The 25,629-nt window shown below is 41.2% G+C and overlaps 4 protein-coding genes across 4 annotated transcripts; 1 reads left to right on the plus strand and 3 right to left on the minus strand.

Annotated features, from left to right (window-relative positions):
* Positions 1 to 882: 882 nt before the first annotated feature.
* LOC308361416 (germ cell-specific gene 1-like protein) lies at positions 883 to 8,558 on the minus strand (the record flags this gene model as incomplete). The annotated part of the gene is made up of 5 exons (XM_080833758.1): positions 883 to 1,189; positions 2,907 to 3,018; positions 3,247 to 3,399; positions 4,579 to 4,629; positions 8,210 to 8,558. 5 exons carry the CDS (start codon positions 8,556 to 8,558, stop codon positions 883 to 885), a joined length of 972 nt encoding a protein of 323 aa, XP_080689884.1.
* Positions 8,559 to 9,408: 850 nt separating this feature from the next.
* On the plus strand, positions 9,409 to 13,604 carry wfikkn1 (WAP, follistatin/kazal, immunoglobulin, kunitz and netrin domain containing 1; the record flags this gene model as incomplete). Its single annotated transcript, XM_080843678.1, has 3 exons — positions 9,409 to 9,414; positions 10,574 to 10,699; positions 12,069 to 13,604. The coding sequence occupies 3 exons, from the start codon at positions 9,409 to 9,411 to the stop codon at positions 13,602 to 13,604; spliced, it is 1,668 nt and encodes a 555-aa protein (XP_080699804.1).
* A 477-nt stretch (positions 13,605 to 14,081) lies between these two features.
* Positions 14,082 to 17,582, minus strand: mettl26 (methyltransferase like 26). The gene is made up of 6 exons (XM_080840275.1): positions 17,269 to 17,582; positions 16,316 to 16,478; positions 16,117 to 16,176; positions 15,677 to 15,744; positions 14,928 to 15,006; positions 14,082 to 14,713 (listed from the first exon to the last, which is right to left on the minus strand). Exons 1-6 carry the CDS (start codon positions 17,460 to 17,462, stop codon positions 14,657 to 14,659), a joined length of 621 nt encoding a protein of 206 aa, XP_080696401.1. The 5' UTR covers positions 17,463 to 17,582; the 3' UTR covers positions 14,082 to 14,656.
* Positions 17,583 to 19,013: 1,431 nt separating this feature from the next.
* Positions 19,014 to 22,299, minus strand: pla2g12b (phospholipase A2, group XIIB; the record flags this gene model as incomplete). The annotated part of the gene is made up of 4 exons (XM_080835178.1): positions 19,014 to 19,132; positions 19,958 to 20,123; positions 20,461 to 20,549; positions 22,029 to 22,299. 4 exons carry the CDS (start codon positions 22,297 to 22,299, stop codon positions 19,014 to 19,016), a joined length of 645 nt encoding a protein of 214 aa, XP_080691304.1.
* Between the last annotated feature and the right edge of the window lie 3,330 nt (positions 22,300 to 25,629).

The following is a 25,629-nucleotide window of genomic DNA, read 5'->3' on the forward strand; positions in this document are numbered from 1 at the left end:
CGATTGTTTTTACTTTTTACTTTTTTATGTGTTCACTTCTGACCATAATCATGGATCTTTTGAGTATGCCATGTTATAATCGGAGAAATACAGCAGAACCATAGCATTGCAAATACTTCTCTTTTGACATTTCTTCTGAAGGGTATCTTTCTTCAGTCGCCACACATATCCAACGCAGCAGTATATGATGTACATGAAATTATCTAGTATTACATGGAAAAGAATGTTTTCCCTGAATTCTACACTGAATCTGCAAGATAATCTAAACTGTATATTCTAGGAAAATGACACCACTGTGATACGGAATGTTTTCTGTGGGATTGAGAAGCAGTAAAGAATTACAGAACAGACAATACAAGCTCACTTTCTGGACCAGGTTTGTATAATGTAAAAGTCCTGTGACACTAAATCACCACCCAACATGCTTGTGCATTACAGCAGCTGTAAGAAATGTCCAGTCCCTTCACAGTATTGACAGTTACTGAGGATAAAACGTGGCTCAAAGGGTACAACACTGTTAATCAACTGTTAATTAACTGTAATCAACACTGTTAATTAACATTATGTCTATTTTCCTCAGCGACCACACCAAAAACAGTGCTGTTCTTTAAAAAACGTCCCTCTTTGTGTGCCTCTTCTTATTCATATTTTCTAAATAAAAAAACTTTCTTCGTTTCTTAAAGGACAATTTCTTACTGAGACATTTCCACGGTAACAACGCTCTCCTGGTTCAGAAGTGTTTCTTTTTCTTTGCGAATACAGTTCCCAGGATTTGTGTTTCTCTCTCTCTCTCTCTCTCTCTCTCTCTCTCTCTCTCTCTCTCTCTCTTTCTCTCTCTAATCCTCCCTTTCTTTAAGACCCAATGCTTCTAATCAGTACTACTCAGCACTGGTCTTCCTCACTGGTTTGTGTCTGCATGTCTGATTTCTGGCTGGGCTGAGGAGATGGTGGATGTGTCTCCACGCCATTGCACTCTGTCTCCGCCTTCTCATCAACAGACCCGGACACTGAAGGCAGAGGCCGGTTGCGGAGGTCGCTGATGCCCTGGTCGTCGAGGAAGGCCTGTTTCTGCCAGTGACTCTGCCCGAATGTCTTGCGTCGGTTGCGGAACTCAATGACGGTCTTTGTGTAAGAGTTGAGGGTGGTCACTGAGGCGCCCATGCAACAAGTGAACGAACCCCAAGCCATTCTGAAACAAGATACTGTTTATTGCATGTGTGTAAACTATATTATTTTACGATATATTATGATTCTAGTTTGATTAACTTTTTAAAACTCAATTCATTCGTAGTTTATTAGAAAATATGACACTGGGAGTTCTTGACTTAAATCCGCCCCAGGCCAAAGAAGACAGAAGAAAAAGTGTTGATTGTTCATTAAATGTTCTGCCTGAGCTATAATATTATATCAGCTCCTGTGGTTCAGCATTACCTATCACATGAGCTTCCTTCATTAGGTTGTGGAATGGGAATTATTGTTAAACTACGTGTGATAAAAATGGTCAAATGAATAATACCACAATTGTTTGAAAAGTTTGCATTTGTTTGCATGTAATTGAAACTTTGTCTGATGTGAAAAAACTTTTTTGCGGTTTTCTGCAGAAAAATTTATGACACTGGGATTTCTCCTCTGCAACTCCTCCAGACTGACACTATGAGGGAGAGCCACCTACTGGTTTAAAGTGGTATCACATTTGAGATCACTTTTTTTGCCTAGAGCAGGGGTCTTCAATGTTTTTCAGGCCAGGGACCACCAAACTGATGGCGACATGAGCAGGGACCCCCTACTATATAAATTGCATAAAATTGTGTTTATAATATACTGGGCATAGTGCCAAATAAACATAGCTACCCTGTTATTGTGTATTCAATACTAAGCTATTCAAATAATACAAAGGTTAATGTATTCATTAACATTAAAAACATTTAACATTGAATTTAACCTAACATTTTTGAACAACGAATTTAACTTAACATTTTTTAACATTGAATTGAATTTAACATTTCACAACATGAAAGGTACAGGGTGGCCGTGCCACTGCCATTTATAAACATATCTCTTGCAAACAACTCTAACACTAACAATTAATAACAACTTATTAAAATAATTCACAGATATATGTTTTTGTTTCATCATACATAAAAAAGGGACAGTGAATCCTCAAGCATCTGTTGATGGCACACATCCTCCCACATTAGTGAGATGTATCTTCTTTTCAATAACTCCTGACTGACACGATCCAACGGATGACGGAGGAGGAGTCTGGCTCATGGAGTTGTGTTGACAACATAGACGTTATAGTGAGATTGACAGGTCAACCAACCAATCACACCGCTAGCAAGTTGTTAAGATTGTAGGAAGTAGCATGCTAACATTAGCTAGGGGGCTCATACACCTCGCAAATCCTCTCAGACTTATTTTTCAGTTACAATTAACGTTTTTTGACCTTGTACAATGTCTATTTCTCTTTATTTATTTTTTTTAAATCTAAGCAAAAATATGTCAAACTAACAATTTATAGGTACGAATTCGTATTTGCATGAAAGGTGCTGCTGTGAGTGAACCGGTGCCCAGCTTGAGAGAGCTCCTGTGGGTAGCTGAATGTGTCGATTGGACTGAAAGATAACGTCTTCTCGATTAATTTATACGTTCGTTACAATATGTTGGATTTATGTTAATGTAAATGTAAAGGGAATAAATACAATTCTGATTCGGAAGACATTTTAATTTGTGGGAAAAAAAAATTGGTAGAATTTTAATTATTATTTTTTTTTTAAATATTAAAGAAACCAAACCAAAGACCAACCAAAGATTTTGCGACCCCCCTGCAGTACCTCCGCGGACCCCCTGTTGAAGACCCCTGGCCTAGAGTATAATCCAGGTTTGGTGAAGTAGCTGTAGCCTACCCGAATGACCAGCCGTAGTCCCAGGTGTAGGGCCTCCACTCTCGGGGTCCATGGTTGGCGGTCGTTTGGAAGACTTGGGTGTACATCATGTGAGCCACCATACCCAGGAGTCCTGACACAGCAGCACGTTGGGTTATTTTATCACCATTTACCACTCTCATTCTACTCTCTACAAAACTAATTTCCTTATTTCAAGTCTTTTAGATATGTTTATTCAGTTTCAACTTAGCATATTACCTGTAATGTGTCAAAACAACAAGAAATGTGTCAACACACACACACACACACACACACACACACACACACACACACACACACACACACACATAAGGTGCAGTACCTGAGAGGACAGTGAAAATAGCCGCAAAGGCGTTCAGCTTGAGCCCGTCGATCACGTCACTGGAGTGGAACAGCTCTGCACACATGAGGGTGAAGCCCACAATCAGGAAGCTGATGTAGAGGACCTCTGAGATCACAGACAACCATAGAACATCTGCAGGAGAAGGGAAGACAGATCACAGACAACCATAGAACATCTGCAGGAGAAGGGAAGACAGATCACAGACAACCATAGAACATCTGCAGGAGAAGGGAAGACAGATCACAGACAACCAGAGAACATCTGCAGGAGAAGGGAAGACAGATCACAGACAACCATAGAACATCTGCAGGAGAAGGGAACACAGATCACAGACAACCATAGAACATCTGCAGGAGAAGAGAAGACAGATCACAGACAACCATAGAACATCTGCAGGAGAAGGGAAGACAGATCACAGACAACCAGAGAACATCTGCAAAAGGAGCTTTTATTTCGTTTAACAACTATCCTTCTATGCCAGATGTCAGCACACAGACCTTGACTACATTCTGGTTGGAGAATGGTGAGAAGTAAAAAGTGTTGCCTATGAATTCTATAAAGAACAACCAAAGCTAAGTAAAAGAAACAATCAGCCGATCGATGGGATCAAACAGGGATAACTGGGATGTACAAAGTCACTCAAAGATGAACAAGAATCCCTCAACAAATAAGACAAATAACTTCCGTCCCCCATTGGCTGGAAGTCAATACTACACCATGGGATGAGACCGATTACGCCAAGCATTACATAAAGAACAGATGAAGGCGATGCCCTTGGACCGACCTTGCTCTCTAAGAGCAACTGTGTCAAGTAAAACACATCACGTTCCTTGACGACTCTCAATGCGGTCTAATTCCTCGACTCAACTGTAATTAGTCTATCGCGTGCGATGAATTGAGTGTTGTCATAGACAGCAAATGGGGCCTGGTCCTTGAAAGCTGTGCAGACTGCTAAGGGGTCACTGCCCTGGGTCGAAGGTCTGGTGGCTGCCTGTTAAGCTGCTTATAGCTCAGTTCGGGACACAAGGGGTCTATATAGTATTACAATGCTGATGAATGCAATGAGATTCATAGTTTGATTCACTGTGGCTGATGCCAGATTTGAACACACTCTATACCATGCATGCAATGAGATTTATTATTGAGTGACTGAAACCAGATTTCAACACACTTATTTTGCTTCATATTAATCAGAATGATGATTGTCTGCATATTTATCAGAATGGCTGATTTGCAGCCTAGGCCGTATTGGGACCACGGGACGAGATGGTTTGGGATATTTCCTGCTCCTTACACAGTGGGATGACTCACCTCTTGATGATGCTGGGGCGAGATCGATGAAGCTTCGGCACCTCTCCTCCCCTGCAAAGCCAGACAACAGCAGTATTTCACTGATGAACATTCAGTAGGCGGCAAACTACGTACAAATCATGCCAAGCGAGTTGTGTGGGCACCGTGCTGGTATCATGGTCCTTGTATGCAAGCAAAGCAGCAAAAAACGTTCTCAAAAAAGCACACAGTAATGGCTAAACATGAGGTACCATTACCTGAGCTAAAAGAAGAGGCAAACGTGTTTTTGTGTTGTGAAAAGCCTGACGCTTCTAGACACGCAATAATTATGTATTTCTGAAGGACATGTTTTGACTACTGTGTTGACTATCCTGTGCTTTCTATGCATCTTGATTCTTAGTTTGAGGTGATTTGTACATTTTTCATCCATGAAGAGGATCCTGAAATGTAAATATTAGCATGATAAAGAAATCAAATAAATACATGAACAGGGGTCAAAATAGGGACACAAATGCTGGGAAACAAATTACTTTTTTTCATGCCTCCAGAGTTACATCATCATCTCATAACATCCACAAGCATTTGTATTCATTTTTTTTCACAAAAAAATAACGACTTACTGCTCCTTCAAATCTAATGCCCTGTGATTACTGGAAGAGATTGCACAGGCCCCACATTATTTTGAGAGATGTGAAATGTGAAGATGTGAAAACTACTACAAAAACAACAGCAGTGAAAAGCTGACTAGGCATCCGTGTAATTACATAATTATATCCATGTAATTCTTTTTTTGTGGCCTCAGGCAACTGAATGAACTTAAACGAACACACTCCATTTAATAAAATATTCCTTAACAAGATATGTATTAAGTTGTTTGTGATCATATTAAAAATGAGATCCTCCAATAACATTAACAAGGTTAAACAGCGCTACCTCTCTTTTCAATTACAAGAAAATATTAGTACATAGAAAAGCCTGCCTGTTGACTGACTTATTTTTAGAGTCTATGAACAGGTCACTTGCTTGAATGGAAACGGTCACATGAAACCAACCTAAACTCATTTTCAGCACCTGAACATGAAAGAGAGGCAACTTCAAATCTCTGTCAGCTGTCTTCTCACATTAGATGTCTCATTTTCGTAACTGTCCCCACATCTTGCAGACAGGATTTCCAGACAACTCGTAATGATTAATTCAGACAATCAGAAAACTGATGACATCTGCTCTGAAAACTCATCAACTCCTGTTACCTAATCCTCATTAAAGCTCTATGGCTGTGGCCATCCCAGTGTGAGACAACGTGGCAGTGGATTATGGGAGACGTCAGAGCTCATGGCTGTGAAGGCATTCTTCACAGGACGTCAATCAATGGTTCATTCAAAGTACACCCCACAACCACCAAGTTCTACTGCCTCAAGCATCCACACAGTTCCATGCAAAGTCCTTACATTATCTAACCTTTCAATTAACTTTACTTTAACCAAGGAGTCATTTAGACAACCAAGCATTTTACCCATCTTTACTTTAAGCTTTTTTTATGTGTGATTCATTAATATTTATGGCTTTTCATATAATGTCATGGATATAAAATGGCACTGTAGACTTGGATCACATGACATCCTAGGATTTTGGTTTTCCTTCTCTGTCTCTCATTTCACACACTCACACTGTTTTATCTCCAAGCTGTGGTTCCAACTTATATTGATGCAATTCTGACTATTTTCAGCTCTCAAGGGTACCCAGGGGGTATCAGGGTTAATGACATGTCATATTACTTGATGGCTTGCTTGCAAATATTCTCCAGTCTTTGACCCAGGTGGTGTTTGTGTGTGTGTGTGTGTGTGTGTGTGTGTGTGTGTGTGTTTGTGTATGTGTGTGTGTGTGTGTGTGTGTGTGTGTGTGTGTGTGTGTGTGTGTGTGTGTGTGTGTGTGTCTGTGTGTGTGTGTGTGTGTGTGTGTGTGTGTGTGTGTGTGTGTGTGTGTGTGTGTGTGTGTGTGTGTGTGTGTGTGTGTGTGTGTGTGTGTGTGTGTGAATGAAAGAGATGGAGAGAGACCAAGAGAAAGGGAGGACAAATCCATTGATGTCACACTCGAAACCAAGCGAACTAGAAGGGCATCAAACAGCTGTTGTTGCTGAGCTCTTTTCTCTCATGAGAAGGCGCTGAGCTGGGCCGCTCCACTGATGAATTGACTACTGCATTAGAGACTGAGGAGGGGAGTAGAGGGGTGAGGGGTGGGGGAGGCTTAGGGCTTGCTGTGTTACAACTTGATACGGCATACAAGCTTTTCATTTCCGCTTGAAGTGTGGAGATTAAGCGTCAGCCAGTCTGGGTCGCTAAGAAATCACATGCATCTATCACATGCCACCGTACACAGGGGCATCAGGGGGCATCAGGGGCATCAGGGGGCCCACCCCCGCCTTTAGCTAACCAGTTAAAGGTGACTCAGTGAGTCTAATCCAATAGACTTTTTGATCCGTTAAAGGCGAGTCCGCGACTCTAATCCAATGTACTTTTGGATCAGTTAAACGGGATTCAGCGATTTTAGAAGACACTTTTTGTCACATTTAGCGAGTTGCTCCTCACAGACATAACTGTCCGTTACGCATGTGCACAAAAAGCTGGTGTTTGTACACAGTCCTTGCACTTGAAATAAGAAACAAACATAGTGGCTTGGACCGAGCCATAAACAGTTCCAGCCAACAATGCCTTGCACAGAAGGGAGGGTTGCAATTTGACTGGACTTCAAGTTCAAATGTCTACAGCCTTTCACCAGAATTGCAGACTGCATCTTAAACCACCACCCCTCCATTGTAAAAGACAGTCATAGTAATGTATAATAGCATATATGGCGGTATCCACCGTCAACATGGTATACCTTGCACTTTTACTCCATTAACCATACTGATGTTTACACTTAATCCCTTAGAATTTATTGCTCATTATTCGTTGGAAGTGAAGGCACTACATAGATATAGAGACATACGGCCTTAGAGGAAAGATGCTTTTTCACAACTTGAAGCTCGACTAACCCCTTAAAAACTTAAATTTGATGGTCCTCTAAAGTTAGAGTATATTCTATGTGCACAAACCAAGGTGTAGCTGTTTTTTTGTTGACAAAGAATAGTTAAAATGTTTTAGAAGTTAATATGTAATTCTGAAGGAACCATAAGACAGTCGCATATCCCAATTTCACTGAGCACTTTGAGTGCTGTTTCTCTGTTTCCAGCTTTTTGTTGCATTTGTTTCTATTTTCCGAGGTGTGAAATGCATTCAAATCAAGATGGAGACAATCGAATGAGAGGAATGGAAAAGGATAATCTTTTGCCTGACAATTACAGAATTCCTGTAGTGTAGATGCACAAAACTATACTCAAAACAAAAGCTCTGCTTGGGGACCACTTAAGAATCCTCAAGTGTTCTTTGGTATTTCTTTTTGTAATAATGTAGATTTGTACGTCACAGGTCGTCTCCGGTCTTTAGTTTGTGCGTGTAATTTGTCATTTTGGGAGGTTATTTGTGCTGAATGCAAACTGATTGTACTGCCTTAAACTTGTGCTGCGCAAATACAACGTTGGGCTCTAGCGCGTTCCTGCACAACATTACAAAGTATGAGCAAGAAACGTCAAGCTATCACCTAGCAACATGCTTACCTTCCACGTGGATGTCTTCCTCACAGGAGTACCATATCCCCGTGTGGAAATATCTAAACAGAAACCTGTCGTCTCCAGTCTCCCAGCTGTAAACAACTTTAGTGGAGTCGGTCTCGTTCACGCCGTGGTGGTCGATGCAGTTGTGCCGCCGCTGCTTCGAGCAACTAGGTTTCGAAACCCTCTGCGTACCGACACACCAGTGCGAGGTCAGTAACGCAGTAACTGATAAGAAGAGGGCGAGGATGCAGAGAAAAATAGATGCAAGTGCCCTGATTCTACGGGTGGTCTTTTTCGACATCATCTTTCCACCAAAGAGACGTGTGGCATCAATCAACTCGCATCCATCCATTGTATGAAAAACAGAGAAACTACCCGCCCACCAGTAAAGCCATTAGTGTGGTATATTTTTTATAACCGAAGCGCTACACCAAAAGATATCCATGTTCAAAAATATACCATGTTCATCAATCTGCATGTCAACCGTAAAGCGTCAAACTGCAAGTTGTGTCCCTCTGACGTTTCGAAATATTGGGTGCTTGCGCAGGCGCGCTTTCACATAAACAATGCCATGAAGTTTGTGCTCTTGTTGACAGCTGTCAACAGACCGAGAACGAGAATGAAGAGGAGTTTTGCGCACAAGTGCAGCGGTTCATCTCATTTTAAATTTACAGCTGTTTTAGTTTAGATCGATTTTTTTTTTTAGGTTACTCATTACTTGAAACGAAGAACGAATGTGAAATAGGCTTATTCTTAAAATGCATTGAGATATTTAGATGATTTAATCAACAAAATAATGATACAGTTTGATGAAAAATAGGCCACTCAGAAAAGCGATCAGCCGTTATATTCAGTTTCCATCCATACTGAAACATAACCAGTTATTTATGAACAAGTTGAATGGAGGGTTGTGATAAAAATTACTACTTTCAAATCTGAAAACATAACAGAAAAAAAACCTTTTGAGCGCATGCATTTAAATGCTTAGGCTGTGGCATTATTCGCATTTGTATTCAATTGCTTTGCATCAAAACTGGAAGGTGATTATTTTTGAACCTATTTGTGATCGCCTCTTAGCGCAATAGGATTGCTTAGAGCAGGGCTACAGGGAACCATTGTGCGGTTGAATGCGTTCGACAAAGATGCCTGTGGGAAATTTTGTTCGCTATTGTCCATCTCGGAGGTCCCGGCCTTAGGACACCATGCTCGTACGCAGTAAAACCCACAGGGGGTGCTGAATTGATTAGCCTCCGTGGCTTGTTGGACATTCCATACACCCCCATAAGCTGAACATGGACGTCTCCTCGGTTCTTACAAACAGCGGTCAGAAGTCACTTCAAGGTTGAAGGGTCATAGCGTAAGAAAAGAAGGGGCTTGGTTTCTCATGGGGCCTGGGGTCCAGTAGGACAAAGATTGGTCGGAGGGTATTGAACATTAGGAGGTTAACGTGACTGCGATTTATAAAGTTTGGCCTGAGTAGCTTCAGTGATGCTGTTAAATCAACTATGTAGATTGTCCATAACATTCAATGTATGATTTTTTTTTTATGTAAATAACTTTCACAAATCACATGCACTGGTTGGAACAGGCGTTGTGTAGCAATTTGATATATTCCAATACAACCACTGGGCCTATGTTAACCGATAAAAAAAATACCTCTGTCGGTTTAACTGCAGATCCAAAATATTTCATTTTGGAGATGGAACTGAGGCAGACAAACTCCATGAGTCACGGTCCTAATACAGAATTGTCACTGTTCTAAAATCAGACTTGAGACAAGATGTTACATGGCATTTCTCACCGGAGTGTCTGGGTGTGCACTGAGGTTGTTAGGACAGCTTGTCTATGAGGAACCGTTCCTTTTGATGTCTTTACAATGTTTGTCCAGTTGCTTGGCGCATGGTGCCCCATCATAATAGCTTTCAGTCTCTCCACACAGAAGCAGGGGGGGTGGTCGAGGGGTCTACCTTTTCACTAGACACTTGGACTTTGTCTCTGTTGTTTCACAGGGACATTTGCCGTCATTTGTTTAGATCAACAATTCATTTTTTGACTGTTTGTCTTTGACGGGTCAACTGCCATTGGATGCTTGTCTATTGGATCAATATTCTTCCGTATAATTTTGTTAACAATTTTTGCGGGTGTTACTTTTTATTTTTAACAGCATGCACAGTGGACTTTCACTGAGGAGCGACATTTGGAGTTATGGAAATAACCGGTGATTGGTCACAGCAACTTTTCAAATATACTTTGGCAATTTATTTTTATATAAACAATTACGCGCGTTGCGCAAAACGGAGAGGAAGAGGGTCGTGTATTTTCACACTTTCTCTTTGTCTCCTTTTTCTTCTCGACACGTTTCCTCAGAATGCCCAGTGTGCAAGACTGCCTGCAGCCAAATCCGAACACTCAGGTGTTTGTCCCAACAAGCTGAATGCCAACCTATGGGTTGATGCACAAAGCACCTGCGAACGCGAATGTGAAGTCGACCAGGTATTGGTATAACTTTATGCAATTGATTGAAGTAGCGACGAATGTGACGTTTATCACCTTCCACATTTATGTTCGATAGCAGAGAGATAGAGACGGATAATAGCCTTTGGGATAAGATCTTATGCAACAAACACGAATCAAGGTTTAAAAGTCGGTGGTGGTTTTAAAATTAATCTAATATTTTGTTCAACTTGAAAAAGCTACTTAATTGGAATATTAATACAAACAACATACTAAATATGTAAACTGTTCAGATTTCAAATTTCATTGTTTTTGTCCTTATTTTTAAAATAAGACTTCAGCATGTGCACCTTTAGAACTTGCATAGTTCCTACTTTTGGATAGCCGTTTCCAGCGGCCCAGACGATGAAAATTGCATGGTCAGTACGCATAGATGTTTTATGGAACGCCTTCAATGAACATCATTATTTAATCCACATTATATTTTCAGGTGTTCTGCATAACTGTTAACTTGCATTTTCTTGAACATGACGTAGCCTAGTTTTAAAAAATACATCATCTCCATGATCTTCCACTTCACCTTGATGGTGGTATATCCGTTAACATACGTAATACTTGCGCGTGCATTAGGATACATTCTGAACGGTACATTATTAGCATGCTCCCTGCAACTCTGCATCAAGATGACGCTCTCATGTTCAACGTATCATTTAGGTTCAGAACATAGCAAAAGATTACATTCATTATAGAAACTGAGTGACGTAGAGTTCATTGTTTACATTAAGACATTCTGTTGGACTGTGTACTGGGTGGTTGAATGGTTTCAGGCCGTGACTATGAACATATTCTGCAACATCCATTATTATTATATAAAAAAGTGATCTGCCATAAGCGGAAAACTAATATCGTCTAAACTAATATGTGAACTCTACATTAAGTTACACGTCTACTATGAACAGAGAGACTATAGCCTATTATCACTTATGTTTCCCTTTGTACTTTAAATCACAGGACATATGTATGTACTGTATGTATCATGTATATTTGCTGGCATTAGTGAGTACCAAATACTAATGGGGCATCTGACTTTTGTATTAGTCAAAAGGAACTCATAAGTTTGTAAGTTGATAGTAAAATGAGGGTTGGATTATTAGTCAGTATCTGAATGACAGTATCCCTGGGTGGCCCTGTGAAGGCCAAGAGAAGCATGACACTCAAAACTCAAATCCAAGCCTCTGTTAGGTAGGCCTATCCAACTAATAAAGACAAAAGTTATTGAGTGACAGAAGCTTCTCAAAATGTTCTGGAGAGACTTCCTATTCTACACCAGAGACTTGCACATTAAATGTTACAAACCACTTTTCATGTGTCACTCACAACCCTTTTCCTTGCCATTTGTGTTCCTCAGGACTGCGCAGACTTTGAGAAGTGCTGCACCAATGTGTGCGGCCTATACAGCTGCGTTGCTGCCCGTTTCGCCGACGGCTCCCCAGCCCAGCCAGACGGACGGGCAGGGGAGGCGGCGAAGAGTGGGGAGGGCTCTGATGCCACCTGCCAAGGGTTTATCTGCAGCCAACAGGGATCCACCTGTGACATCTGGGAAGGCCAGCCAATATGCAAGTGCCAGGATCGCTGCGAGAAGGAGCCCAGTTTCACCTGCGCGTCCGACGGGCTGACCTACTTCAACCTTTGTTTCATGGACGCCGAGGCCTGCATCCGTGGAGTCACTCTCACTGTGGTGACCTGCCGCTACCACCTGGCAGGTCCGCAGACTAGCCCGTTGCCCCAAGACACCACGGCTTTCCCGACCCCGACGGCTTACCTGGAGAATCCCCTTCCACCGACGCTCTACAGCAACCCCAGCCACCAGTCCGTGTATGTCGGCGGCACCATCAGCTTCCACTGCAACGTCCTCGGCACGCCCAGACCTGACGTCACCTGGGAGAAGCAGTCCGAGCGCAAGGGGAGGATCCTCATGAGGCCCGACCAGATGTATGGCAATGTGGTGATCACCAACATCGGGCAGCTGGTGGTTTACAACGCTCAGGTGTGGGACACAGGCATCTACACCTGCGTAGCCCGGAATGCGGTCGGGATCTTGCGCGCCGACTACCCGCTGTCGGTCATCCGACGATCCGAAGACGACTTCCTGGATGACCCCGAGCTGAATATGCCCATGGGAAACCCTTTCTCCCCGGCGGACTGCTTGGCAGAGGTGGACCGGAGGGAATGCGGAGAGCGCAACGTGGACTGGTACTACGACACCAAGCAGGGGTCGTGCCTGGCGTTTACCCACGGGGGCTGCGAGGGCAGCCGCAACCGATTTGAGACTTATGAGGAGTGCCGGGCGTCGTGCCAGCGCGAGGGCATGGGCATCTGCCTGCTCCCCGCCGTCCAAGGTCCCTGCAAGTCCTGGGAAGCTCGGTGGGCATACAACTCCGCGATGAAGCAGTGCCAGGCGTTTGCCTACGGAGGTTGCAAGGGCAATGCCAACAGCTTTCGGAACAAGGCAGAATGTGATGCCAACTGCCCCGAGTCAAAGAGTCGACCCTGTAAGACATGCCGGGTCAAGAGCAAGATGGTTCCGAGTTTGTGCCGTAGCGATTTCGCCATTGTGGGGAAGCTGACAGAGTTGATAGAGGACTTGGACTCAGGAATAGCCCGTTTCAGCCTGGAGGAAGTCCTTCGGGATGACAAGATGGGGCTGGCTTTCTTCAACACCCGACACCTGGAGGTGACGCTGGCCAAAATGGACTGGTCTTGCCCTTGTCCAAACATCACCATGAATGACGGAGCTCTACTGGTCATTGGTGAGGTTCAGGACGGCATGGCTGTGATCAAGCCTGACAGCTATGTGCGACCCGTCTCTGAGAGGCGATTGAAAAAAATCCATGAGGTGCTAGAGAAGAAGACTTGTGAAATGCTTCGACGATTCCAAGATTAGTATTTTGTCTGCACATTAAGACAGACATTAATTAAGCAGATATTTCATGAAGGTACATATGAGCCTCAACCAAACTGACAAAATCTCAGTGCAGTCATATGCACATAATTATGTAATACTATGTTATTTCATTTCAATCCAGTGAATGAAGACGAGGCATCTTAAGGGTCCAACAACACAAATGAATACATTCCAAAGAGAACAAAGACTGAGTAGCCAATGTTAGCCTGCATATTGCTGCTTGATTTAACATCGCTACAGCTAGACTACCCAACACAGAAGAACTGGGTTTATTTTCATTGTCAGTGAGTCAGGAATGTTCATAAAGCAAGGATGTTCATATGGTAACATTTAATGACAATTGTACAGTACTTTGCGAAATACTAGACATCAGAACACATTTCTGCATGAAAAGAAAATATCTTGAATTAGTAGTAAAGTAACTAACTGGAATGTGTAAATTTTTCAGCACACAGGCAAATTATATAGCCATGCTAGTAAAGTGGTATCAATAAGTAAACACATATCAATATAGCAAAACTATAATAAGCTCTTCTGGTGGTACCAAGTAACTTCATCCTACTTATAGGAGCTATTTTTGACAAAACTTGAACATAGTGAGTCTGCTTCAAAGGCACCTCCTTTTTGTATTTTCTCCATTTTTGTATATTTGATCTCTTTTTTAAAAGACAACAGACCAGAGTGCTTGTAAAACTACAGAAAAGAAAAAACCAAGTGTTTAAAAGAAAGGCTATAGATCTGCTTGACTTGCAAACCACCTTTAGTACTTCATCATTAGTATACATTTATAATGGCGTAAACTTTATTCCTATTTCTGGGTAATTTTCTTCATTATTCTTAATAAAATATTACATAAAATTATGCATTTGTTTTGAGAGAAAACCCATTGAACATGGCTCATTTTCTGTGTTGTTAAAGAGTGAAAAGAATCAGTGAGTGAATAAAACATTAAGCGGTATTTTATTCAGTTTGGCAGGCTTATTTACAAAGTGCACTGAGAATCAATTTAAAAACTTGGCAAAAATACTGAGTTATACTTGGCTTTCCTTACGAAACAGGAGGCACTTGTTATTTGCAGGCATATCAACCTAAACAAATCAAAAACAAAAAGTCATAAATGTTGATATCACACAGTGCATATTTAAAAACCCCAAACTGAAAAGGTCAACGCACTACAGCTCGCGATCAATCCATCACCTATTGTTTTGTTGCTTGTTCTTAACAGTCAATCCATCTCCTACGGTTATGTTACTTATATTTTTACTTTCAGGCAATTACTTGCAAAAAAATTTGTTAACTCACCATCTTCTGCAGAAACAGTCCATTTTCTTCTGCCAGGGAATTGAGAAAAGAGACGTCTCTCAAACCCCACTCAGGATTCCTGTAAAACCAGAAAGAGCGTCTGACTCCCGTGAAGAATAAAAAGCCCTGGGAGCCTGGTCCCCAATACCGCTCCTCTACTCCCCTCGAAGCGCTGGTCCCCAATACTGCTCTCCTTGGAGCACTGGTCCCCAATACCGCTCCCCTGGTCCCCTCTGCTCCACATGTTTCCCATCAATCCCTGCTCTGCATGCTGGTCCGAACCCGGCAGTGGCCCTCTTGATTAGCTGACTTTACACACACCTCACGTAGCTGATGAGGAACGCTTTAACCATGCTGATTACAGATAGGTGCGCTTGGACACAGATAGAGGACATAACAGGGCAGGGGGGCTCTGAGGACAGGATGGAGGACAACTGCCTTAAATTAGTTTGCTTTGATTTGGGTCAATGAAGTTATTCTTCATGGCAAACATATAAGCTATCAGTTTGTTTTGATTTGGGTCAATGAAGTTATTCTTCATGGCAAACATATAAGCTATCAGTTTGTTTTGAGTTGGGTCAATGAAGTTATTCTTCATGGCAAACATATAAGCTATCAGTTTGTTTTGATTTGGGTCAATGAAGTTATTCTTCATGGCAAACATATAAGCTCTCAGTTGGTTTTGATTTGGGTCAATTCAGTTTTTCGTCATCGCATACACATAAGCTAAAAACACATTTCAATCTCACCTTTGTCTCAAGCTGTAGTCAAAGTCAACATTGCTCTGCGGTGTGATCACTCCATTCACTGAGTAGGGCTAAGGGATCAATGGTCAAGATGGTATTAACAGTAAGACCTGGCATTGGCATAAATATAAAGACCTGACGTTAAATGTGTTTATTTACTTATAAAATGAATAAAGTCTGATGAAGAGGCTTCTTTTAGGTTAGCGTTTGAAAGCATAATGTTGGCATTTGCATAGACTAGCAACCATATAGAACACATAGAATGCAGCAAAGAGTGTGTGCAAAACTGCATCATGAAATATTATTGAGCCCCAACCGTACTATCTGTGAATGGAAATACATGCAGTGTAACAAGTGTGTAATTACTGGCTAAATACATTTTACTGTGAAGTGATGTTGGGGAAATTGCAACATGGCTGAATATGATTATAAAATGCCTTTACCCCGTAAGTTAGGAGAAGTCCTTGTGGTTTCAAGATTACTCCTGCACCTTTGAATAAGCCCTAGGAACAATCAAACAAAAACACAAAAACAAATACTCAGAAAAGTCTTAACATGAATAACAATCTGCATGTGGTTATCATTAATATATATAAGTATCATTATAGATACCTAGTTGATTAGAAAAAGTACATTTCTGACCTTCGTGCAGGCTATAGGAGATATGTGTATCATGTTGAGGTTGATCACTATGTCCAGGGAGTCAGGCTCAAAACCACTCCAGTTCTCCCATGACTGAGAAGCATCCAGGTGAATTGCTGACTTGACGTTGTCAAGCTTCAGATGATTACAATACGCCTGTATACTAAGACATACACAAGACAGAAAGGCGGCTTTTTCTTGGTTGTGATCAACAATACATGTTGTGAAATGATGTAACCTCAAAAAATGGTAATGGTTCAGTTTAGAACTGAAGTTGTAGAAACATGCTTCTAACCCCTAAATAATTATGTAAATGTGAATGTATTGTAAATATATATATATATATATATTATGTCGGACATGTTGTCTTTTCAGTTTTATAACATATTTGATGACTTTCACAGCTTTAAAATGTCAAACAAATACACAGGGCTGCATAAAATGCCCAAGAGTATTGGGGAAACTGCATTTGAATCATGCTTGTGACATTACATAATCATTGAACTCGCAAAGGATTTAAATTATTTTGCGTACAAGACCCACACACTGGACCTTAAGACTACTTGTAACTCCCGTAACACTTGACAAAAGGTTACCGTTTGCGCGAACTTAAGCGGTAATTAAGTATTTCACACGACTTTGCTATAGGCTACGTCGAACACTGCGATAAGCTGAAGACACTGCATAGTTCATTGCAACATTTCAGATTTTTAGATCAGTGTGGCAGGCCATACCTTACGAACTAGGTATTATTTGTGTCCTGTCCTAAGGGGAGTTGAATCAATCTGCACTGTTGCCAATTCATACCTTGCCTAAAACATCAGGCCATTTTTAGTAACCAATACCGTTTCATTAGTCTAGCATGAGATGTTAGGAAGATGCTATGGCGCAAGCAGAGACTGTGATCTATGCGCTGACCTGAAGTGTACTGAAGTAATACGAGGTTTGCTCACCTGGAAATAGATTGCACATCGACATCGGAAGGCTGCCATGTAACATTTTTGAACGCTTGGGCAAAGTGCACAATATGTTGACCTGAACCTGACGAGATCTCCAACGCTTTGAGGGGACGACTGGGCTCGATGCAATCCCTAAGGACTGACGAAATGGGCTCTTTATTTCTCTCTGCTGCCGGCGCACAAAGCATTTTGGAGCAGTAAATACGAGCCTCTATCCAAGCTATAAATCGGGAGAATATTAAAGAACCCAGTGCAGTATGATGTTAATATACCTCGCTGCACGCAAATCAGGAACAATGCTTCTGTGAGAATCCTTCTAGCTTCCGCATAGGTTGCGTAACACAGAAGTAGACCAATCACAAGACGGCAATCAGATGACGACGAAATGGCTGTAGCTAAAAAGGTCAAATGAATTATTAGACAGAATAGACAGCAGTAAAGGTACTCAAAGTATTCAGAAACAAAACGCAAATTAAGATAGCAAAAATAGAAGAGCATAGTGCATCACTACATTTTACATCACCTCCGAGAATAAAACAAAATAGGAATTAGTATGTAATTGTACATTTTCTAAATGATAAGTTATACGTAAGTTATTAAAATGCAATCAGATGTAAGATCAAGATCCCAAGAACCCATTCGAAGTCGAGGTGGTAGCCTTCCCTACGCTTTGCACAGTTGCGCTATTTTCTCTCTGATACTTTTAAGACATACTTGACCTGCATTTAGGCTTCTGAATACTCGTGTACAGCGAGACACTCGAAATGCGGTTTTGAGAACTTTATAGAAAAATTAAGACATAGATATTTCAGCTTTATGTCTCTAAATTAGATGACAGCTGCCTTGTGTTTTCAAACATTGATTTATATTACAGAAGTTCAGCTTAGTTCCCAATTGTCATTATATTAGTAATATGGCTGGCACTGGCAGTAGGTCTATGTAGCAAGCCCAATGATAATCGGCCAACAAGTAGGCCTACTGTGTGTATTCAAATGAAAGCCTCTCCTTCTTTACCAACATTATACAAGTCCTAATCATAATTTGGCCATTAGCCACTTTAAATTCAAAAGATCTTGTGAAAGCGTATCTTGATACATTAATACCTCATGAGTTTTTCTATCAATGTTACATGAACTTAGTAGGATCTGCTTGCCATGTGGAAAAAGATTTTTAAAAAAAAGCTATTTTTAAAAATCACAATGCATTTATTACTATGTATATATTTTTATTTGTTTCAGACAGGAATGAAGCCATAGATAATAACTATACAAATTTCATATTCATGCGATACTCCAAGAGTAATACATACAGTAGTACCAAACCATTTTGCAAGTCGACATATTTTCCATCTTGTTTAACATAGAAGTGAGTCTCTCCATACAGGGACAGGGTGTAGTTCAGATGATGTGTCTTCTTCAATTGATTCAAAATAAGTCTTTAAAAATCTTCAATTAATGTAATTTTAACCACCAAAGAACATGATCCTACACTGGACTGTTGCTCAGGCGTGCAAATTGAACACATTTGATAAAAGTTGGCCGGAGAGAAACTCTTGAAGAGTCATAACATTATCAACATTAAATATTACGTACATGAATAAAGTTATAACTCTTCAAAAGTAGATGTGTTTTCTGTAAGTGACTTTGGATGAAAGCGTTGGCCGGACTGAATAAACGAACACATAGAAGAGTCGGGATGGAGTGGAATGTCACGTCTTCTGTGCTGCTGGTGTGTTGGCCTTAGAGCTCATCTCTATCCTCTCCCTCGCACAAACATGCTTCCCTCTGGCTGTTCATGAACGGCCTACAGCCCAGGGTCCACACGGTGTTGAACATCGTGTCAGCTACCGACTCACAGGCTAGTGGGAGGCAGAGAGAAAGAGACAAAAAGAAAACAAGTGGGTCGAGTATAAGTGATGACAGAAGATGAACTTCAGAATGGAACTCTGTGTAGTTGCTAGTGTGTAGTGTTTTTTTGAAGTGCTTTTAAATTATATATATGTAATATAAACAATAAGGGAGACTTTTGGGAAGTTATGCAAGTAGGCTACTCCTTTTGAGCATATTGGTATGAGTCATGTGAATATGTGTGTGTGTGGGGGGGGGGCAACTTTACATTATTCACATGTTTAGTTACTTTATTTGGAAGATATGATGGCTCCTCGACAGCAAATAAAAACAGTGAAGTAGTCAGAGTAGTGAGCCCTGAACAGCCACTAGATGTGTCGTTAGACAAACAAACATAAGGTCACACTGACATGGTTACCCTCCCCTCAAACAACCTTCCAAAAAGAAGTTAATTCACTGTCTGGTATGCCTAGAAAACTGTTAATTGAAAGATATATGGTGCATGTGACTGTCTCCTTTTAATGTAGCATACATTATAACTTAACATATATATAATCTTGTACTAGACTTGTTTATATAGTCCTATTTATGGTTATTTTATTCTACTGTGTCTTTTCTTCTACTGTCACCTTTACTTAATTTTAGTGGGCTCTGTCTTTTTCGGCTATCTTCTTGTTTCACTGCACTATATCACTAAGTCAAACTCCTGTGTATTTTGCCCATTTGACAAATAAAGTGATTCTGATTCAAACAAATTCTGATTTGTTAAAAAAGTATAATGGTTTGATAAAATGTTATAAATTAACATGAAGGCCCATTGCAACTTTTCTGCTCACCTTCGACCTTTGACATGAATCCCAGACTCTTCTTGAGGTCGGTGCAGATGCTGTGCAGGCACCAGCGGAACTTGGAGTCGCAGCGATACTTGTTGGAGCCGCAGGTGGTGTAGCACGTGTCCAACGTGTTGCAGCACTGGGTAATAGCGGGAATTCCCATGTCCACCTGGAAATGGAGGAGAGAAGGCTTTGTTCAAAAAACTGCTGTTCTCTTAACTGATAGATACTAACCTGGTCTCCTCCAGACAACCTTGAAAACCTGCAAATCCCTTTAGAAAAGCAACCTTGTGGAACCTGAGGGTTCTTTGAAAGTAAACTCCACACTTTTTTACAGCTGCAAAGAACCCTCTAGTGGTAGAAGGACTCAAAGGCTCTACTCTACTTGTAGAACATCAGGAGAGTAAGGTACTAACAATGTGTTTTAATAACACGGTGAAAACATGAAATCTGTACTGTAAGTCGCTTTGGATAATAGTGTCTACTAAATTAATAAGTGCACTCACCCCTTCAGGAACAGGCAAGCCAAGGAAGTAGGAGCTGCAGCCGTTGGGCTCGGGAGCCTGGTACTCAGGACGAGGCACTGGAGCTTTACCTGGGATCAGACGAGCATAGGGTATGATACAGTCCTTGAAGGTTAGTGCATAGGGTATGATACAGTCCTTTAAGGTTAGTGCATAGGGTATAATACAGTTCTTTAAGGTAAGTGCATGGGGTGTGATACAGTCTTTTAAGGTTAGTGCATAGGGTATAATACAGTTCTTTAAGGTAAGTGCATGGGGTGTGATACAGTCTTTTAAGGTTAGTGCATAGGGTATAATACAGTTCTTTAAGGTAAGTGCATGGGGTATGATACAGTCCTTTAAGGTTAGTGCATAGGGTATAATACAGTTCTTTAAGGTAAGTGCGTGGGGTGTGATACAGTCTTTTAAGCTAAGTGGATATGATACAATCCTTTTAGTGACACTTGGGCCTTCAAAGACACCAGCATCAGAATAACAGATGTTTTTAGATTACAGTGAGAAGAGTAGAACTGTTGACTAGATTGGATTTTACGTTTGCTGAAAGTAAATTGATGGGGCGGCAATGCTGGCTTTGTGTAAAATGAAAGAGTTTACCATCAAAAGTACTCTGTCGAAACGAAATAATCCTTTCAACATAAGAGTATTGAAAGGATTTACATAAGTGTCAAATAAATAAGGGGAGAATCCATTTGATCACAGTGATTGGTATCACATATCCTTTCAAAATAGGTCAGTATGTTTTCTGTACATTTGTTTTAATACCAACATGTTTCAGATCAGTTTGCTACACATTTTAATAATTATTTAATGTATTTAATTTCCTCTGTTGAAAAAGACAACTTTGCCAATCATTACAGGAACTGCTGATGAAAGATTATATGCCATCACTGATAATGATAATGTTTTCAAACTTTTGCTTTAACATACCTCACATAACCTGAGTATAGTATCTCTTCCAGGTCAAGGTTCAGGTCCCCACCCAGACTTAGTCATCGATGATGATAACAGTTATTATCAGTGGTATTACATTACTTATTTAAGACATTTTTGCAAGAAAGAAAATAAATGTTTATTATTATGCCACACATTTATGCTTAAGGATAGCTTACATTAAATGTGCATGAATTCTATGTAGATGTGGGAAAATGCGACATTGCAATCTTTATCATTTTTCAAAAAAAATGTCTGAAATGTCCAAATATGTGAGTGTACCACTTGCTGACCAAAACGCGCCTAAACCTCACAAATACATGCCTGTTTCACCAGTAAAACACCAGCCCTAGTAAACCACCAATGACCTCATTTATACACATGCCGAAGACCAGGGGAAGATGCCAACTACAGCTGTTGTAATTATGATGAAACCATTTAAACAAGTTAAACCACTTGAAATCATACAAGCAACAACCTAATTCACTGATTATAGCTGAAGACCATCATAAGAGAGCAATATAGGGATAGAGAGCGAAAGAAAGAAAGAGAGACGAGAGAGAGAGAATGGGTGATATTTTTTAAAGATCTCTCCAGGGCATTGACAAGCATTTACTCACCATAGCGGCAGCGGAACTGGCACACTCCGTCACGTCCCCCCATGAACTCCAGCATGGAGTCAAAGTAGCTATTGACCGCCTCGAAGCCGCCCCTGACCGAATTCAGGCCCCATTCCTCGTCCTCTCCTCCTTCTGCCACGGCTGCCACTGCTGCCGCCGGCTCCTGGGTCTCCGCGGCCGCCTCCGCAGCCTCCTCCTGGGCCAGGGAAGACTGGAGCACCAGGCCCAGCAGTAGCAGGAGCATGGTGAAGAAGCTCAGACGGGCCATCATACCAATAACAACCAAACAGGAACAAGGGAGGAAAAAAAAGCAACTGGCCGGCAAAAAGGAGGGTGAGAAATGGGGAAGAAACACAGACACGTGGAGTTGCTTTCTCTGTCTCTCTCTCACTCTCTGGCTCTCTTTCACTGTGTCTCCGTCAGCCCTGGAGTCTGAACCTTGAACCAGACAGCAGGACAGGCTCCACTCTGTGTGTCCAAAGTTCAACTCCTATCTTGATTTTCTTTTATCAGTCTCCCCACATTTTTGATGGATGTTTTAACATCGTTTTAAAGTTGATTGTTTGTTTGGGGTTATAGCTTAGACTCATCATGATCATTTTGTCATTTCCCTTTTTGCATTACCTCACATTATCTTATTTGCATTATCTTAGGGCTCTGGTTAAGAATATATTCAGCAGTATCAATTTGTATCTTCCTTGTGTTTTTCTCTCTATATTTCATCCATATAGCCATCAGGAATCTCATCTCATTCACCTTCCCTGTGTCTTCTACTTCTTATGAATCCTTTTGCTGCCACTGATGTCTTAAGAACAGATCCTGCAGGTTACATGAAGAAGAACTAATATTAGAACTAGTCCCCAAAGAAGTTATTTTCCTTGCCTTTCTTTGAGAGTGGTATTTTGTATTGATACACATATCACCTCTCTGTAACCGTATAGGTCTCAGAGTTTTTTTCTGCAGTGGAAAGTTAAACTCCGATGGCACTATTGTTAGTTACCAGTTGAGGGTGTTGTGTGCTTCTAGTGGCCTAACATAACTCCATCCCATCCCCAAAGCCCAGAGAGTTGTTGAGCAATAATTGGATTAGCTAACAATCTGACTGGCATAAAACACTCAACGGGGCCTTGATTTGCATACACCTCTTAAATATTTGTTATTCTAAGGTACACATCTTATCTGCCTCCTAACCCAATCAGTTTACACACAATTGGCAGCCTGCCATTTTGCATTTTTAAGTGGTGCTCCAATGGTTTCCATTGTATGTCATTTGGCTCTCTCCAAAGCTTGACATGAGATAGAAAATCATGCTGTCCTGCAACCCCTGACAAATTCGACAGTACACGTACATTTGTTCAAGTCAATGTGGGTGCTGAGAGGCTATGAAACTTTGATATAATGTCTATCTAACTAATAAGAAACATCTGTATTCTGCTTTCGGCTCATTAACACGTATACTTTGCCCTCTAGTCGATTCCACAGCGCATCAGTTAGGCCATATCAGATACAGGCTACAACTGCACTAGAGCAGACTACAGGCTGTTTGCTACATGTACGATATGATGAGCAATGATGTCACCTGGTAGCTTTTCCCTTATCTCGCAAAATAAGATTTTTGTGACGTGGCAGGGGAGTTCACTGGCACCACGTCAGCCAATCTCTTCTAGATGGTAAAGGTTCTCTTCTGTGGTGTTGTCTGCCATTACTCAAATGAGAGATTATCATGTAAAATTCACAGAATACCCATATGCCAAGGTAATATCAAAATATCAACCAGAAAATACCTCTTTGGACTACACCGTAAACACCTGGCTCACTCAAGTCACCAGGCCCCATCTTTTAAACAGTTCAGCTCTTGTCAGTTAAATAGACCTCATCAAATCAAGTCATTTGAATTCAGAATACATGAAAATCTTCAAACTAACTTTTAAATTTCCTATGTAAATTACTCTAGAACATTTATTAACTTATAATCACCGAAAATAAAATACAGTATAGTAATAATAGTATACATTTCTGTCAACATTAGAAGTGTACTGTACATAAAAAAGATCTGTAAATGTCACACAGTTGAGTTGAAGTACAGGTTGGAAAAAAGTCAATGACACCTTGTGTGATTTCCTGTGTTGGGATATATATTCATTTATAACACGGGTAGATGGAATTATAACACGGGTAGATGGAATCCACCATTCTGAGAGTTAGTTCCGGGGTGTGCTATATTCTACGGTATAGTAACTGTACGACCTGTTTTCATCTACCTGAGCGTTCCATATCAGTGCGCACTCAAAAGAAAATATCTATCCAAGATGGCGGCGTGTTGTGGCTAATGTAGTGGGGAATGTTTCATGTGAATTAAGCTATCTACACGACTTTTTATATGTCTAAATTGACTCGGTTAGTTGTTTCTATGCTACGCGAATGTTGCAGAGTATTAAAAGTCTTTACTGAAAGTCTCGAATATTATTTGTAGGTGACTTTTAGCGCTTAGACCAAAAACCCATTGAAATACACGTAGCTTTTGTGCTAGGTCTAACAGACGTGAAATACCGGGTGTACTTTATTGAGCCATAAAGTTGGTCTACTACTGTACACCTGTATAAATTTACCTAAGAGTTCTATCTACGTGCGCACTCAAAATAACGGTACATTTTTCAGAACCGTTATTTTGAGTAGACCTACTTAGTTGTCATTTCAAGCTTGTCACTTTTATAAAAACATGTTTCGCATTAATTTCGATATTTTGGGGGGAATGACTTTCGATGAGTGGTGGGCCAAGGAGGATATTGCAGATGGACGTCATGCTGCAATAGATAAGCAAGAAATTGAGGCATACGAACTGTTGCGCAACGAAAAAAACACTGTTAAGCAAACGAAGTGGGCCATTAACTGCTTTACCAGCTGGTGCGAAGAAATGGGAAAAACGGTAGACCTGAAAACAGTAACCAAACAAGATTTTAATGAAATACTGCGGGACTTCTATGGCACTGTGCGCAATGGAAAGGGGGATCACTACGGGATCAGCAGTTACGTCTGCCTGCGTTCGGGACTGAACAGGTTCGTTAATGATCCACCATTAAGTCGGTGCTGGTGTCTGATGAAAGACAGCGCATTTACGTCTTCAAATAATGTTTTTGTGGGCGTTGTAAAAACCCGGAGACGACAGGGTCACGACCAAGCGAAACACCATGGAGCCATACCAGCCGGTGATCTAGCCAAGATAAAGGCCTCGCTGGATCCGACCACACCAGAGGGTTTACTCAGAAAAGTCTGGTTTGACATACAGCTGCACTTTGGACGGCGAGGGAAGGAGGGGAACCGCCAGCTGACCAAGGGGTCGTTCGCTGTTTATGATGATGACAATGGACAGAGGTATGCCAGCATGACTTTTAACGAGGACACGAAAAACCACAAAGATCCTCAGGAGCGCAAGAAGGACAGTCGGCGTGGATATATGTATGCTGTTCCAGGAAACCCCCGCTGTCCCGTCTCCTCCTTGGAAAAGTACTTGTCACTCCTACCTCCCAACGCACCAGCACTTTACCTGCACCCAAAGAAGAGCGCTGCAGCTTCGGATGACACTTGGTAGGTCTTGGCTTAA

Source organism: Sprattus sprattus, assembly GCF_963457725.1.
Source record: "Sprattus sprattus genome assembly, chromosome: 1".
Taxonomy (NCBI): domain Eukaryota; kingdom Metazoa; phylum Chordata; class Actinopteri; order Clupeiformes; family Clupeidae; genus Sprattus; species Sprattus sprattus.